The 18,479-nt window shown below is 42.5% G+C and overlaps 1 protein-coding gene and 1 long non-coding RNA gene across 2 annotated transcripts in view; one reads left to right on the top strand and one right to left on the bottom strand.

The window, feature by feature from the left end:
- Positions 1-6,485: 6,485 nt before the first annotated feature.
- On the bottom strand, positions 6,486-9,032 carry LOC114221024 (uncharacterized). The gene is made up of 3 exons (XR_003611668.2): positions 8,603-9,032; positions 7,896-8,019; positions 6,486-7,532 (listed from the first exon to the last, which is right to left on the bottom strand). It is a non-coding gene; the product is annotated as an uncharacterized LOC114221024 (long non-coding RNA).
- The window catches only part of DEPDC1B (DEP domain containing 1B), an 84,338-nt gene continuing 74,563 nt past the window's right edge, over positions 8,705-18,479 (top strand). The window contains exons 1-2 of the mRNA XM_028119136.2: positions 8,705-8,839; positions 17,715-17,980. Coding sequence (XP_027974937.1) covers positions 8,792-8,839; positions 17,715-17,980 — 314 coding nt within the window. The 5' untranslated portion in view covers positions 8,705-8,791. The remainder of the gene's footprint in view (positions 8,840-17,714; positions 17,981-18,479) is intronic.

Raw genomic sequence — 18,479 nt, 5'->3', positions numbered from 1 at the left:
TGGTGGTTCAGAGTAGCGGAACAGATTTGGTCAACATTGTGGGCAGGCAGATCCCAAAGAAAACCCAACAGGGCTCACTGTTCAGAGAAGTTCCAAGGCCAGAAATATGCCTCCAGGGCAATGTTTCTCAAACTAGACTGCACATTAGAATCTCTTGAAAATCTGATACCCAGGCTGTTCATTCCCAGAACAACTAAAGTGCAAGGTATGGAAGAGGAATCCAGGCATCGGTAGTTTTTTTGTTTGTTTTTTAAGGTTTTATTTATTTATTTGAAGAGAGAGAGCACAGGAGCGGGAGGAGGGGCAGAGGAAGAAGCAGACTCCCTGCTGAGCAGGGAGCCTGATACGGAGCTCGATCCCAGGACCCTGAGATCATGACCTGAGCCGAACCTACTGAGCCACCCAGGTGCCCCGAGGCATCAGTAGTTTTTGACGCTCTCCAATTGATTCCAGTGTGCAGACAGGTTTGAAAACCGCTACCCTAAAGAAGTCTGTCTACATGGGAATAGGATTAAATGAGGACTGGAGTATTCACTCCCGACATCAGTCAGAGAAGAAAAGCAACCCACCTGGGACCCCCAGGTTGTGATAGGATGCAGGCTTAGAAGCGAAAAACTTTTCTTACTAGCTTTAGCAGCTATTTTGTAGACCTCATGGGAATTTCTGCATGGACAATCATGTGGTCTACAAATAAAAAACTGTTTTAGTTATTCTTTCTAATCTGGATGCTATTTGTTTTTGTTTGTTTGTTTGTTTATGTATGTATTTTGCCTCGTTACACTAGTTAGAATCTCCAGTAGCACAATGTTGAATAAAAATGATGGGAGCTGGGCGCCTGGGTGGCTCAGATGGTTAAGCGTCTGCCTTCGGCTCAGGTCATGATCCCAGGATCCTGGGATTGAGTCCCGCATCGGGCTCCCTGCTCCTTGGGAGCCTGCTTCCCCCTCTGCCTCTCTCTCTCTCTCTCTCTCTGTCTCTCATGAATTAATAAATAAAACATTTAAAAAAAAACTGATGGGAGCAGACATCCTTGTCTTGTTGATCTTGCGGAGAAAGTGTTCACTCTTTCACCATTAATTATGATGTTAGCTGTCGGGTGTTCATAGATTCTTATTAAGTTGAGAAACCTCCCTTCTATTCTCTGATTTGTTGAGGGGTGTGTGTGTGTGTGTGTGTGTGTGTGTGTGTGTGTGTGTGTGTGTTTAAATCAGGAATGAATGTTGGATACGGTCAAATGCTTTTTTTCTTTTCCCTTATTTAAAAAAAAAACTTCTAAAAATGGAAATTTCCAACATAACAAGTCTTCTGGATTCTCCCTCCATCCTCTACTCTCCCTCTTCCTTGCAGTTGCAAATACCTGCTCATTGCAGACTCTCCCACATTCCAGATTTTGCTGGTTGCAACCCCCCATGGTCTCCCACCCTCTGCATTTCCTGAAAATTGGTCGCTGGATCGTAACAATGAGGTGTGCTCAGGTTTAGGTTCTAGGCGGTCTAGCCTCTTGTCCCTTCTCTGCGGAGCATCTACTTTCAGGGGTCCTGGAGTCAGGACTGGCCTCTGTGTTTTCATAAGTTTTGAGGGTTCCGGAGTGTGGACAGGCTGGGGGGCCACTTCAGAGTGAAATCTGCATGGACACTCTCCCTCCTATTCCCTCCTTGGATCTTGAATAAAAACTGTGCATTTGATAATTTATTGTAAAAAACAAAACAAAACTAAACTAAACATTGTCCCATTGTTAATTCCAGGCGCAACCTAATCAGAGATTTTTCCAGAGAGAGCTAGATAAGAAAATGTGGTCAAACAGGTTTGAATGTCTAGAAAGTCTCTCTTTAATTTTAAATGAAAAGTCACAAATGGTATATCCAATCAAGCTGGAAACTGAATGCTGCGTTTTGTCCACTAAATGAAATCCTTTGATCCCTTCCCGCTCCATATTCATAGTTGGTGTTTGGATTACCATGTAGATGGACTAAATTCCTAGCAATCTGTGAGTTGGCTCCTGTTCCTTTTTGGTTTGGGGTAAACTCCTTCTTTCTTTTCTTTCTTTCTTTCTTTCTTTCTTTCTTTCTTCCTTTCTTCCTTTCTTCCTTTCTTCCTTTCTTCCTTTCTTCCTTTCTTCCTTTCTTCCTTTCTTCCTTTCTTCCTTTCTTCCTTTTCTTTCTTTCTTTCTTTCTTTCTTTCCTTTTTTTCTCACACAGCCAAAGACCTGTGACAATTATTCTTGGGGGGTGGAGACCAGAGGGGGTGTGAGAATGTCGGCACGGGTGCTGGCCATGTTGTTTCTTGATTGGAGTGCTGGTTGCAAGGGTGTGTTCAGTTTGTGAACATTCCTCAAACCCTCTACAGATAATGGGTGTGCTTCTGTCGTACATGTTACAACCAATGAAAAGTTGAGAGAAAGAAGAAAGGAAGGAGAGTGAGAGAAAGGATGGAGGGGTGAAGAAGGGGATCTGTGTCAGGAATGAAGAAAAGAAAAATACAAAATATAAAATAATCATCATTAGTAAGGACAAGTGCTGAAAATGATTTTTTAAAATAGGTATCCAGGCTAGTTTCAGCTTCTTGACTCTGAAAGTAAAGAAAAGCGGCGGTGTTGTAGGCAAACACAATAGCCCTTCAAGAGGGCTCAAGCTGTACAGACAGCCGGCCCCAACCCCAGCTCACAGACCTTCCTTGCTCTGCTACAGCTCTGCTACAGCTCCTGCCGCGCAGTCTCGTTTTCACCCCTGCTCTGGCTTCCAAAGCCTCACCCTGCCCCACTTCTCCCTTTCTGGGCTCTCATGTTCGTTGGTGGTCCACAGGGCTTGGCCACCAGCATCCTCTGCTGCTGCTGCAGGAAACACCCCGTCAAAGAGCTTACCTGGCAGTAAGCACGACTTACAAGTGTGCGGCAGTGAGACCTGGCAGCCATGTTTTCTGAAACTTCTGCCCATTCTCCCCCTCCTCTACTTTTCTGGGTTTTTTGGTAAATTGAATTCTCCTTGGCTATATTAACTGCAGTTGCTATCTCACGGGCTATTTGTAATGAATCTTTTTAAAAGGCAGATGATGGATGTCATCCTAGTTTTGAGATGTTTCCTCAAAGTGAGCTTAGGTGCTACAGGTCAAGACAATTGATCTGCTGATACTGGGGTTTATCATTTGACTACCTGGGAGCTACCCAAAAGTTCAGTAGCATGTATTGATTTGTAATTCTGCTGAGGCTAGAACTGGAATCTGATGCCTTTGGCAGTAAAATGGAAGAGAAGGTCTTTGATGGAGGTCCAGAGCTTAAGCCTACAGAGAGGGAACCGAGAATGGGACAGGCTCCTAATCAAGCTGTCACTGACTCAGGGCAGGCTGGGGAAATAAGGTAAGTGAAGTGGCAGGAGTGGGCAGGGAAGCCTAGGTTCAGGGGTGAAGCAGCAGGATTGAGAGCCAGAGAAAGAGGTCAGAGTAGTCAGCCCAAAGGGCTGAAGTGGGACAGTGGAGAAGCCCTCTGTTCGTTCTATATTCTTCCTTCCTCAAAGTCCTCATGTACCTGTAGGGCTCCAGCGTACCCAATTCTATTTCCCCCACCCTTTCGATCTAATATTTTCTTTTTTTTTAAGATTTTATTTATTTATTTGACAGAGACACAGCGAGAGAGGGAACACAAGCAGGGGGAGTGGGAAAGGGAGAAGCAGGCTTCCCACTGAGCAGGGAGCCCAATGTGGGACTCGATCCCAGGACCCTGGGATCATGACCTGAGCTGAAGGCAGACGCCCAACGACTCAGCCACCCAGGCACCCCTCGATCTAATATTTTCAACCACAGGTCACCCCTATTTGGATGTTTCACTGCCAGTCAAATGCTGCTTGTCCAAACCCCAACTTCTTTTGGCCTTTGCTGTTTAGGAGGAACAGGTCCAGTGACTCAGGTGAATTCTCAAATACCAGTCAATATTTTCCCCACGATGTGCATAAACATGAAGGGGAAAGAATGTCAGAGGCATATTGAGTGGGCGAATCCTAGCTGGTGCCTAGGCTCACTTCCAAGCTGGATGACATGTTCTTAATCCAGCCTCCAGGCGGGGGGAAGTTTTAAGGTTTTGCCTCATCAAAACTAGAAATCTGCGCAAGTCACGGATCTCTGGAGTCCCTGGTAAGGAGTCAAGCCATAAAAACCAATGGAATATAGATACCTGTATGTACCTCTGTGGGAGGAATCCATAAAACTGAATTTTAAACAAGCTACTGTGGTGATTCTTATGAATAGTCAAGTCCCTTCTCTTCGTTCCTTCTTGCTTACCCAGACAAAGCCTGTTTCACTGTGACTAATGGTGCAATCTTTCTGCCAGTCTTCTAGGTGACATTTAGAGCCACATCTGGCTTTTTCCCCTCCCTCATCCTTTGTGGGTAACCATTCACTAAGTACTGACATTTCTACTATCCCCTCTCCTGCCATGTAATAGCTAGAATAAACATTAATCGAGAGCTTGTGTATACAAGATGTATCAGTTTCCTATTGTCATATTTGGAATTACAATACATTTAATGATTAAAAACAGCACCGGTTTATTAGCTTATTAGCTGGGCAGAAGTCTGGAGTTGGGTGACTGTGCTCTCTGCTCAGTGAATTAGGTGTTGGAAGCCTGAAATCAAGACCTCAGCCAGGCTGATTTCCCCTGTGGAGGCTCTGGGGAAAAATCTGCTTCCATGTTCATTCAGGGTGACAGAATTCACTTCCTCTTCGAATCTCTGACTTCTGCCACCAGCTGGAGAAAACTCTCCTCTTAAAGGGCTCATGTGATTAAGTCAGGCTCATCTAGATAATCTCCCTATTCCAAGGTCAGCTGATTTGGAACCTTAATATCATAGGCAAATTCCCTTTACAGCAGCACCTGGGGTCGTGTTTGACTGAAAAAATGGGGGGAGTAGTAGATACACTGGGTCTGGGAATCTTGGAGACCATCTTGGAATTCTGCCTACCGTGTAAGGGAAGCAGAATTCTAAGAAATCTGTGTGTATTTCCTTAAGTAAGTCTTTCAATAGCACTATGAAACAGATATCACTGTTATTTCCTTTTTTTTTTTTTTAATTAGAAACTGACACACAGGAGAAGAGTCTTGCCCAAGGTGACACAGTTGTTTTCATGACACTCCACTGCTCTTGGATTTTCATGTCTGTATTCATTCAACTACCTTCTAAGTGGCTTTCCTGTCTCCATGATGTTCTTCCTTGAATTTATTCGATATTCCTTGGCCAGACCAATGTTGGTTAAAATTTTTTTTGTCATCAAGTGGCTTTCCTAGATACAAAGAATTATAGTTAGCGATAGCAACAAAGAAGCCCTGTCCTGATGTGCGAGAAACTGAACTTATGCCCAAATATGAGAATCCAATATGAGAATCCATTCAGCTGTATCCTTGGCAAAGGTTTTATTATGCTAACTTAGAACTCTAATGGTTTGATTGTGAAGTGGCAGGAGGTGTGTGTGTGTGTGTGTGTGTGTGTGTGTGTGTGTGTGTGTGTGAGATTATAACACAAGGCACTGGGTATGGATTGTGTCTTCTCAGAAGGGAGGAGTGAGTGTGGATAATTCTTTAACAATAAGACAAAGCAGAATAGTAGGTTCAGGAGCAAATTTTATAGGTTATACTGAAAATATAAAAGTTAGCTCTTATACTGCAGAGTATACGCATGTAAGACATATATTTAGAGGCAGAATGAATTGAATGAATCTTTAGGAGACGAATAACTTATGAAGCTTAGTTTTACTTTCTCGTCCATTTACTCCTTCAACAAGTACTTGTCGAATGACACCATGTGCCAAGCTTTGTATCAACCACATTTATTTATTTTCTCCTAGGGTATTGCAAGCTTCCGAACTGGTTTTCCTGCTTTCACTCCACACCTACCCCCATGCCATTCTGCTACCTACACAGTGGCCAGAGAGATGCTTTAACCTATTATCTTGACACACTCTCAAAGCTTTCTAATACATTTTCAGCCAATTCAGAGTAAAATCCAAATCCCATGACCCATAATGTGACCTAAAGAGCTCTTCTCCTCTCTGTGTCCAAACCCATTTCCTCCCTCTCCCTTTCAGTCACTCTGCTCTAGAGAACACAGGCACAGGCCTCCTTCCCATGTTCCCTGGGCGTGGCAATCATGTGTTCACCTCAGGCTTTCACAGGGGCCATTATTCCATCAGCTTAGAAGATCCTCCCCCAGTTACTCTTTTATTTGACTCAGATTGTTTACTCAAATGTCACTTCCCTGGCCACCTGAGCTGAAACAGCATCCCTGTCCCCACCATCTGCTCCTTTTCCTTCTTCTACTTTTCTTCCCAACACTCAATTACCACCTGATAAGCTATATATACTTTTATGTGTTTAGTTGGCTTGCTGTCTCCTTCCTTACTAGGATGTCAGCTCCTGGGAACAGAGACTTTGTTTTTTCTCCTAAAATATTCCAGTGACTGAAACAGTGCCCGGCACATTGTAGGAACTCAGACATAGTGAATACGTGAATGAATGAATATAAATCTCTATTTTTTGTGGTATTTTTTAAATGCTGAAATAAAAATATGATTTAACAGTTCCAATGAAATAGTATGGTTTTACATTTTCCATATGTTTTTAGCCTTTCTTCATCACCCATATCCCCAAAGAATATGATGCCCCTATTAGTGAAGAGTATTAATACAATTTCTGGGGGAACATTTCCCAATAGAGTGGTGACAGGACAGACCAATAGCTTTGGAAATCAAATCACGGATTTTACAACTTTTAAGAACCTCAACAAATGGACTGTCTTCATGGCTTAAATGCCAAGGAATATAACTGAAAGTAGTAGTACAATCCCAACGCCTAAAATCTAACGTAAGCAGTGAGTGACTTGGGTTTCAGCAGAGGAGTTCTTTCAAAATGACCCATCCAACCAGCTGGGAGACATTTCAGGCAGTAGAAGGACTGAATTCAGCAGTCAGGAGCTCTCTTGGCAGCGAAGGCCTTGCTCCCAACCACTCCCTACTCAGTGATTGAGAAACACAATTCCCTATCCCATGATACATTTGGTGCCTCTGTCGTTTTGCTCCACAGCTTGGAATTTCCTAATGTCAGTGACAAGTCAGCTGGTGATGGTGAAATTGCCAGTATTCCTTGTACCCTATAAAGATGTTCAGAGGCTGAGTCAAAGCTTCTACAGGATTCTGATGGCCTCACACTTAAATATGGCAGAGAAGAGTATGCACAGAAATTTCCCAATTGTTTTCATGTGATGCTGAAAGACTGGTAGATTATCAGCAGCCCAATTCAAACTACCTTCACAGAGACTGTGGCCTCTGATATGTAGATCATTTGGAGATGTTTTTCCAGTAAAAGGAATTATCTTGTCTACAGCTCATGAAGGACTCTTGGGAAAAGGCTCAGGAAGCAGGGCATGACGTTTTGATGTTCTGTATCAGATCCCAGTTCCACAATGGTCACTGGTGTTGACAGACATGTTCTGGAGTTACTTTGCTTCTTTCTCTTGTGCCCCACTGTAGTCCTTTCTGATAAGGATTCAGTCCTTGAAGGTAAAAATGATCTTTATTGCTTTTTCTGATTAAAAAAAGTAACACACACATGTCATCTCAGAATTTTGGGGGGCTTTCTAAAATGCACCTAAGTAGGAGGGGTGTTATGAAGGGGGGAGCCCGATCTTTTACCCAGATTTTCTTTAAAAAAATTTATTTATTTATTTATTTGAGAGACAGAGAGACAGGGAGAGAGCACGAGTTGCGGGGGGGGGGGGAGGGCAGAGGGAGAAGGAGAAGCAGACGCCAGGACCTGGATCTCACGACCCAAGCCGAAGGCAGATGCTTAACTGACTGAGCCACCCAGGTGTCTCTTACCCAGATTTTTATTATGGTATCTTATTCTGGGTACTCACTGAGGTGACCAGGTATGAACTTTTTTTCAGATTTGAACTTTGAACTCGAGTTGCAGGTATAGAGCGGTGGCCTCATTTGTCCCTTTTAACAACAGCGAATCAGAACAACTCAGACCAGCAATTCCTAGCGGGAAAATTGTGAGCAGTAAAACAGGTCAAAAGGTCAAAAGACAAATTTTCAGGCTGATATAAAACAGAATTCAAATTCAAGGGATAGATTACCAAAAGAAAAAAACGGGAAGGTGAATCGGGGCTCTTTACAGCTCTATCGATCGTACGCGCCGTCGACACCCCGTGGGGCCAAGTCCCCTTGCCCAGTGTTTCAGTGTTCCTCCACTTGTAGAGGCGGTGCACTGGCTTCATTTCACTACCCACCCGTCCCAATCCTATTAGCAGCACCGGCACGTTCACTCTACCTATGAAAAGCGGACACGGATTTGCTCCCCCCGTCCACGGTTTCCGATCACCGAATTACACTTTCATTGACCCTCTCTAGCACAGACAGCGTGGGCGGGCTTGGGGAAGTCAGGCGGGCCAGGTTCGCCCCAGACAAAGCGCAGGCGCCCCTCACGGTCTGCGCACACGCTGGTGTACGCGCGCGAGGCGAGGGTGGACAGCGGACTCTGTACCCGGCGGGTCTGCGAGCCCAGCTCCCGCGGCCGCAGGAGCCTCGGAGGGAGACGCCCGCCCAGCCGCCCGCCGCCTACCTGGCGGGGCCCGGGGGTGCCGGGATCCCGGGGTCCCCGAGGCTCCGCCCCGCAGTTTCCGTCACGTGCCGCCGCGCCGCCCAATCAGCGTCCGCAGCGCACAGGCTCGCGATTCAAACCGCGGCGCCGCCGGCTCGCTGGGATCCGCGCTGGGGCGGCCGCCGCCGCCGCCGCCGCTGCTTACCGGCCATGGAGCACCGCATCGTGGGGCCCGGCCCGTACCGGGCCACCAAGCTGGTGAGTGGAGGTGCCAGGGCCTGGGCGACGCCGCGATCCCCGCGATCTGCAAGGTTGGCGGGGCCCGAGTATGGAGGCCGGACCCGTTCCGGCCTGGGCGGCCGTTTTCTGGACGATGTTCCCAAAGAAAGGCTTACCGGGCCTGGAGCTTGGCACGTCGTGGGTGGGTGCAGCTTCGTTCCCGACACACACTGGCCTGGTTCTCGGCAGTAAGTGAGCCTTCCGATTTAAAGCGCCCGAAAGAACAGGGTGACCCCACCCCCACCCCCACCCCCTTTGTCTCCTGGAATCGAACGCCTGCAGCCCGGAGAGGAAGCGCCCCGTGGGTAACCTCAGGGCCCCCCACCCCTTGTAACACTAACCCTTCGCCGCAGTCCAGGCAGGGCGTGTCTCCGTCCTGAGTGTCACTTGTGGTGACACCGAGGTGCTTTCTAACGGTGCCCGGGAACGCAGTTGGGTCTTGGCCGCTTTTCTGGTCCCCAGCGTTTCTGGTCTGTCCACACCTACCTAAATCAGCGGTTGTTCTTTTTGATTTTTTCTTCTTTTTAAAGATTATTTGACAGAGAGAGCGAGAGCAGGAACACAAGCAGGGGGAGTGGAAGAGGGAGAAGCAGGCTTCCCGCCGAGCGGGGAGCCCGATGTGGGACTCGATCCCAGGACCTTGGGATCATGACCTGAGCCGAAGGCAGGCGCTTAACGACTGAGCCACACAGGCGCCTCCGAACGGATGTTCCCTGAAAGAGCCTTTACAGACCATGAGGGTCCAGGGTGCTGCTTTTTCTCCTGGGAGAAGAACTTTGGTATTCAGGGTTCTGAGGCGTAGTTGATTTCTTTGTGACCTGGAGCAAGTGATTTTAGTGATATGCGTTTTAGAGGATGACTCTAACGGAACAGTGGTGACAATTTGGTAATGTCAATTGCAGGTGTTTAAAGGCGTTCTATGGAAGCCTGCTGGTAATTGGGAGGAAGGGACCCCGCTTCTTGGTCTTTTGCCACTTATGGCCACATATAATTTGGGAATTGGTTTCATTGTTCTGTTTAACGTAACGGATATCCAGGAAGAGACGGGAACAGGATGGGAGGAGTTACTGCACGCGTCTTTGCAAACTACAGGCGTTGGTAATGATTCATTCATTTAAAAAGATTCAGCAAATATAAATTTAGATTTTCCTCTGGGCTAGCCTCTAAGAGGTGTGGATGGTGCTGACAGGGAACAAATAGGGTTTTTAAAAATTTTCATATTTACTTCCACTTCACAACTGCTTCTACCGTTTGGAACCATCTGGGATCAGAGCTATTGGTAGGTCCATATTGAGGGATGAGATAGAGACTGTGCATCCTCAGGGACTTTCAAAAACTTTACTGTCCTTTGTGGAGGGAAAAACACATCCCTCTTCCCCAAATTTATTCACAGCACTTAAGCAAGGAAAACAGAAGCTCAAGATCTTGGGTAACTAGTTCTCATCCTTCCTGCTTTAGACTAAAAGAAGTTACATCATAATTGGAACTGTTAAAATCTCATTCACTGAATTGTATAAATCACTACTTTTCATGGATGCATAGTACCTGTGTGATAAGGCACTGCTTCATTCTGAGTCACATTAAGATATTATCAAAGGAATTTATAAAGAAACATTTTCTTTGTTCTCCAGAAGCTGTCAGCCCCCAAGAAGTGATATTCAAGTCAAGTTTAGCCAAGACTGATCAAGTTAAGCAGGAAATTTAATTATGTGAATAATTAATGAAAGCACCTCAATTTTACCAGAACTTCCCAGATAGTTCAGTTGTCAAATTTATTCTATTTGAGATCTTTGATCTTAAACCAAGATTCTGGAAGCACAGAAAACAATAGGAAATTTTTTTAAAAAGGTGAGACTTCCTGCTTTATCAGTGATCTTTGTCATCATTGTAGATGCTTTAACCTCATTATAAAATGTATAAATGTTTCCTGGAGCATAATTCAATTGTGCCTTACAACTTTTACCAGGTAAATCACAAAGTTTGTGACTAGTCCTCTCTTTACTTATCTTCCCAGCTTATCTTTCCATCTCGCTGTCTCTGCTTATCCTTTCGCCCTTCTCCCAAGATCACCCTTAACCCAGTCTTCAGGAAAAGCTTGGGATAATCATTGGCATATAAAGAGTAGGCTTTTACTTCCTCCTTTCATGACTCCCTTTACTTTTTCAAACCATGTACAGCTCCATTTTCTAAAGCACCAAAGTCTTATCTGAAAATAACATTTTATGGACTAGGTAAATTTTTTTGCCAAAAATCAAATGACAGACTCTAAGTCATTACATGATGAATATGGAAGTTAATTAGAAACTTATTCATCTTCATTGAAATAGCTTTCACTTTTGTAACCCACATACAAATACGGTTGACCCTTGAACAATGTGGGGATTAGGAGTGCCCACCCATACGCAGTTGAACGTCCATGTATAGCTCCCCCCAAACTTAACTACAAACAGCTTACTCTTCACAGGAAGCCTTACCGATAACATAAACAGTCAATTAACACATATTTTATATGTTGTATGTATTATATACTGTATTCTTATAATAAAGTAAGCTAGAGAAAAGAAAATGTTATTAAGAAAATAAAAAGGAAGGGCGCCTGGGTGACTCAGTCGATTAAGTCTCTGCCTTCGGCTCAGGTCATGATCCCACAGTGCTGGGATCGAGTCCCACGTCGGGCTCCATGCTCAGTGGAGTCTGCTTCTCTCTCTGCCCTTACCCTCTGCTCGTGATCTCTCTCTTTCTTCCTCTCTCTCAAATAAAATCTTTAAAAAAAAGAAAATCATAAGCAAGAGAAAATACATTGACAGTATTTATCAATACAAATCTGCATGTAAAGTGGACCCATGTAGTTCAAACCCCTGTTGTTCAAGGGTCAACCATAGTTCATCATTTTAATAAAATAATGAGGAGAAAGAAAATTGCTTTTATGAAAACGGCTTTAACCTACTGTTTCTTTGAACTTAATTCTGAGTTACTTCTACCATCTGATGCAAGTGGTAAACTTTAAAACCCATATAGCTGTCACTGAATCTGAGAACTAGAATGAATGGACATGACCAATTGTCTAGTCCAGTTTTCTCCTTCTCTTGAGGCCTATAGGGGTGAACTGACTTGATCAGGTTCGCCCTGCTAGTCTGTAGCAAGTTCAGCTAGAGGTAGAGTTTGGTTGTCTCTGCGCTCCCGGGCCAGGTGCTGTAGCATGATAGCACCATTCTCACAATATCTGTGGTACTAAGAAGGAAGGAAATGGAATAAACATCCTGGAGAAAAAAAAAAAAAAAACAGGAAGCACATTTCAACACTCAGTGCTGTATTTTGTAGTTTGGCTCATGATGTGAAGTAAAAACAATTGTGATTCCTTATTTCAGATCCCTAGTTTAAGGGATAAATAAGTAAAACAAAGTATTTTTTTTAATCACGAGCAAATCTCTTTTGTTCCCTTTGCTATAAAGATTTTTCTCTCCAAATAATGTCATAGAAAAAAATCACATTCTCAAGCTCTGTCTTGGTCTTTGATGACATAGGATATTTTCCTTCTAAGTGTGACTGAGAATTTTGAAGTATTTTACAGGTAATGTAATTCTTCTTTCTTGACAGAGTAGCCGAATTACAACATAATTATTTTTGGAAGTAAGTAGGAACAGAGATCATAGTTCTCACCAGGTTTTAGAATTCTGAAGTGTTTCATGGACTGAGTAAATATAATCCATAATGATAAGCGCCATTAAGAATCAACATAAATGTAAAAAAAAATAAAAAAAATAAAAAAAAAGAAATGCAAAGAATCAACATAAATAAATTAAAATTCATTTTATAAGATATGAGCTTTGATTAAGATGTCTTATTAGAAAATTTCTAGTGTGAAATGAAAACCAGCTATCAACAGAATCAGTAAAAATCCAGTCATAATAGTTTTTTTTTTCTGTGTGTGGAATACACTGAATGAAAAGGTCATTCAGAAGAGTAAAAGTATGAGAATTAAAATTATTTTTGAAAAAAAATTTATTTTTAAAGGAGACTCTAGGTGACCTTGATCTACCAGAGATTTAAACTTAGTATTAATTGACTGTAATCACAATGGTGTAGTATTGCATAGGAAGACACAAATAGCTCAGTGGGATAAAAAAGAGAGTTCAGAACAGAATCAAGAAAGATACTATGTAAGGTAACTTAGTATTTCAATTCATTGAAAAAAGGGTGACATAATTGGCTCTCCATTTGGAAGAAAATAAAGTTAGAGGTGTTCTTCTCCCACCATAAAAAGTTCTAGTTGAAGATTCAAATATTTAAAAAAAATCCCTCTAAAACATTAAAAGAAAACTTTGATAAATATTTTTAATACCGCTGGTTGGGGAAATCTCTAACTTCCTTCCCCTAAAGGGGAAAATCCTGCAGCTATAAAGAAAATAAAGATATATTTGTTTCATTAACCTCACAATCAACAACAAAACCTTCATATAGCTAGAGACCACATAAATTGATAAGCCAGGAGAAAACATTTCTAATATCTTTTTAAAAGGATTAGTATTTCATATTCATTCACTCAGAACACCTTTATTAAACACATGCACCATATGAGAGGCACTGTCCTCAGTTGTGGAGATACTGAACTGAGCAAAATAGACTAACTTTCCTGACTTCTATGCACTTTGACTTAAATGCTAGATTTAAACATTTTTAAAAAATTGATTAAGAAAAAGAAGACAACCCAATAGAAAAAGGTCAAGCCTCAGATAAATAAATGAAAATTACTTAAGATGAAGATAGGAAGATGCAAACAAAATATAGACATATCATTTCTTGAACACGAATTGGCAGAAATGAGAATGGTAACATCTAGTGATGGCCACAGGTAAGGCAGCATGCTCTGATATTGCTGGTAGGACTGTGAATTGTTACATCTGATCTAAATATGCTGATAAAATTTAGAAATCCATTCTATCACAAATAAATAAAAGCATTGGTCCTTTAAGTTATTTATTCATTTGAAAGAGAGAGAGAGAGATGTACAAGTGCGGGGGAGGGAGAGGGACAAGGTGGGGCCAACTCCATGCAGAGCACGGAGCCAACCCCACCTGAGGCGGGGCTCAATCTCAGGACACTGACATCATGACCTGGCGTGAAATCAAGAGTTGGATGCTTAAGCAACTGAGTCACCCATGTGCCCCAGGGTTTTTAAAGTAATATTTTGAAACAACAAAGTGCAAACAGATCCATGCCCATCAGTTAGAAAATGCTTTAGTAGGGGCATCTGGGTGGCTCAGTTGTTAAGCATCTGCCTTTGGCTCAGGTCATGGTCCCAGGGTCCTGGGATCGGCATCAGGCTCCCTGCTAGGGGGAAAGCCTGCTTCTCCCTCCCCCACTCCCTCTGCGTGTGTTTCCTCTTTCGCTGTGTCTCTCTCTGTCAAATAAATAAGTAAAATCTTAAAAAAAGAAAAGAAAATGGTTAAGTAAATTATGGCATTCATTCATAAGAATAGGCTAGATCTACAGGTTATTGACACAGAAAGACATCTATGCTGTGTTCAGTGCAAAAACAAGTTGGGAAATGTGTACAGTAGGATTGATCACATTTCTTAAGAAAGGAAGCAAACAACAATACTAATAATAAATAACATACATTAAAAAGGGAAAATTCTATATGTGTGTGTATGTTTGACAGGTATGTGGGATTGGAGAGAGACTGGGCAATCTCTTTTATATATGCTTCTGCATTTAATTTGTTACAATGTGCATTATTACTTACCTAATTAAAATAAGTAGAGGAACTACTCACCAGCTTGAATCAATTAATAGGCATATTTACTTCTGGTTTGAAATACGGGATTCCAGGGACCCATGTCTTCATTACATTTACTGCGTAATGTATAAAGTACTATGCATTAAGTTTAATTGATAATGATTATGATAATTCAATAAATATAAAATAAATGAAAATCTTTTTTATTAACTCTTCTTCCCTCCCCACTCCCAACATTCTTGATCAGGACTAACATGAAGGCTAGATGTCAGCAGAGAATTAAAACAACAATGATTAAAAATATGTGGAGACTGTTTAAAACTATGTCTGTGTTTAGACATATAGGTGGCATAATGAAATGAGTACGACTCAGTGAGTTTTCTTATGAGTGCCCCATGTAACTGATACCCAGCTCAAGATATGTAACATTCCTAACACTCCCCTTGCCTTTCTCTGTCTTGACCTCTATACAAAGTAACCACTGTTATACTTTCTAATACCATGGATTAGTTTTGCCTGCTTTTTGATTTCATGTGAATGGAATCATACAGTTTTTTTGTTCTTTTTTTTTTTTTTTAAAGTAGGCTTCATGCCCAGTGTGTAGCCCAACACAGGGTTTGAACTCACGACCCTGAGATAAAGACCTGAGCTGAGACTAAGAGTCGGATGCTCAACCAACTGAGCCACCCATGCGCCCCAAGCCTTGAAAATCTTTTACTTACAACCTTCCCACTCAAAAGAAAAAAATAACTTTTAAAAATGTATTTTATTCATTCAATAAGTATTTACTGGAGATATTACCACCAAGTTATCCCTTCATGTGAACTTAATGGATTCTTACATTCATGAGAAACAAACGATCAAAACTATGGCTAAAACTGAGCCCAATATGCCTAATTCACGTCTTAGGGCCCGATGTTTAATATGATTTTACTGCATTCAGCAAGTATGTACTGTTTATTACATGAAAAGCATTATAGGGAGAGAAGAAAAGAGAGATGTATGAGACATAGTGCCTGATGTCAAAACATGTTTAAAATTCGGCAAAATATTTTCCTATTTAAAAAAACAAAACCTAGACATCCACCCCTTCATCAGCCTTCCCTAGATTAAATGAAATGTTCACATATGGTATCCTTCCTACATAATTACACCAGCAGCTTTTTCAGACCCTAGGCTTCCTGCCAGCCTTCCTAAAAGTCCTGGAAACTCACAGTCTTACTCTCATAACCATTCTCCCTTCTCCCAGCCTTCTCTTTCAGGTCTATCACTGCACAAACTGAATCTTTACTTCTCACCCCCCTTCCCACTGAAACCAGAAAATCTTTTTCTAACAACTACAGTTCTGATCTCGGCATATTCTTTTTATTTTTCCCACTTCTGGCTCCTGTTTTCCCTTCTGATCAGGCCTTTTCTTCCAGGTTTCTCTTCATTCGTCCTACCCAACCCAGTCTGCATCGATGGTCCACTTCTCTTCCACACAACACCAGAGATGTACAGGACCGAGGTAGGGTCTGTGCAAGCATGCACCCTGGACATAGAGCATAGTGCCCAACATACAGTAGGGATTCATCAAGCAAATGCTTAATTGGTCTTTCACTTTTTCTACCTTCTTTAACTACCTTCTAACTTGTTGCAATTGAATTCCACTCTGATTCCGAATCATGTCTTCCTTGTAGCCAAATTCAAATATCTTTTCACGTTGGATATATATTAATCTTTCTACTTCATTTGACACTGTTCTATGCCATCCTCCAAATTAAGTTGGTCCAGATTTAAACAGTTTTTTAACATCTTAAAAACACACAGGAAACGAGACAATCCCATGTAGGATAACATTTAGATGTTTTTAGAATTTCTAAAACAAAAGAAAACAAAAAACTCAAGACACCAACAAAAAGACAGACACTCCATAGAAAAAATAAAATGGAAAATGACCTGAACAGGCATTTAACATGAAAAGATCTTCAAATTTACCATAATATATGCAAAGATGGGGTGCCTGGGTGGCTCAGTTGGTTAAACGACTGCCTTCGGCTCAGGTCATGATCCTGGAGTCCCAGGATCGAGTCCCGCATCAGGCTCGCTGCTCAGCAGGGAGTCTGTCTTTCCCTCTGACCTTCTTCCCTCTCGTGCTCTCTCTCTACCATTCTCTCTCTCTCAATAAATAAATAAAAATCTTTAAAAAAATATATGCAAAGATGTTCAACCTTATTAATTAGAAATGAAATGCAAAAGAAATCCCCGATGCAATACCACTACATGCCTACAAAATGGCTAAAATGAAAAAGATAGGCAACACTAAGTGCTGATGAGAATGTGGAGCAACTGGAAACCTCATACATTGCTGGTGGGAATATAAATCAGTACAACCACTTTGGAAAACAGGTTGGCAACCTCTACAAAAGTTAAATATATGCACACCTTATAAACCAGCAATTTCCGTTAAGTATATATCCAACAGAACGTATATATGTGTTGACCAAAAAACACAACGTTCAAAGGAGCACTATTCTTAGAAAAAAACAACCCAAATGTCCATCAACTTAAGAAAAGATAAATAGTGGGGCACCTGGGTATCGCAGCTGGTTAAGTGACCGACTCTTGATTTTCACTCAGGTCATGATCTCAGGGTTGTAAGATTGAGCCCTGAGTTGGGCTCCATGCTGTGTGTGGAGCCTGCTTGGGATTCTCTCTCTCCCTCTTCCTGCCCCCCCCCCACCGCCAACCCGCTCACGCGCTCTCTCTCTTAAAAAAAAAAATAGTGATTTGTTTATGCAACGGAATACTGCACAGCAATAAAAATGAACTCTGCCACATGCATTAACATGGATGAATAACGTAAATAAAATGTGGATATAAGAAGGCCAGAAGAAAACTAAAAACCGTATGATTCCATGGGGTGCCTGGATGGCTCAGTCAGTTAAGTGTCTGACTCTTGCCCCACCTCGGGTTCCGTGCTGGGCATAGAGCCTACTTAAAAAAAAAAAGTCTTTGTCATCAAGCTAGTCTTTTCAATGGAAGAACTGCATTCATTGTCTTAAATATTTGGGACGTAATAACCTTTAAAAAAATCAGTTGGTTACTAAATGCTTTTCTCCCTTTCTTTCCCAGTGGAATGAAACAGTTGAGCTTTTTCGTGCTAGGATGCCTTTACGGAAACATCGCTGTCGTTTCAAAAGTTATGAACGTTGCTTCACGGCGGCCGAAGCTGTGGATTGGCTGCATGAGCTCTTGAGGTGCAGTCAGAACTTTGGCCCTGAAGTGACCCGCAAACAAACGGTTCAGCTGCTGAAAAAATTCCTCAAGAATCATGTTATTGAAGACATCAAGGGAAAATGGGGTCAGGAGGATTTTGAAGACAATCGTCACTTGTACAGGTAAGCGTGACAAGTTTACCCTGAAGGGGAGGACCACAGGGAGGACAACTGGATCTGGTCAGTCTCTTGAAACTTCCTCGTGTGGAATAATCTCTCTTGTCTAGTGGAGTGATGCTCACACTTGTGATTTGTTGAGTGAAGAACCACGTGTGTTGTTACGATAAACCTGTTGCAATGTTCTTGGGTCCGTAGAGCGCCCCCTAGCCGTGTTTAGTTGCAGTGACTTTTCAGAAAGGACATCTGTTCATGCCTTTTGCACACCTGGGGGGAGGGCTACAGGGGTTCTCGGGAATCTGAAAGGGTGAAAGAGCAGCTCTGGGGTGGGCCTTTCTAGCAGCGAGAGGGTTGTATTCACGGGGTTAGTGGCAGAGTGGGTCTGATCTTTAAGCACATCTCGGGGCCTGTATGAAGAATTGTGCTAGAATTCCCTGATGTCTTAGTTGAACCCTGGCAATGTATGTCCCTGTTCTCCAAAACATGTTTTGGTGCTCATGTTTTC

The sequence above is a fragment of the Eumetopias jubatus genome, unplaced genomic scaffold, assembly GCF_037043125.1.
Source record: "Eumetopias jubatus isolate StellerSeaLion01/CBP00866 unplaced genomic scaffold, mEumJub1_p1.0 scaffold_5, whole genome shotgun sequence".
Taxonomy (NCBI): Eukaryota; Metazoa; Chordata; class Mammalia; order Carnivora; family Otariidae; genus Eumetopias; species Eumetopias jubatus.
This window is presented reverse-complemented; position numbering and strand designations above follow the sequence as displayed.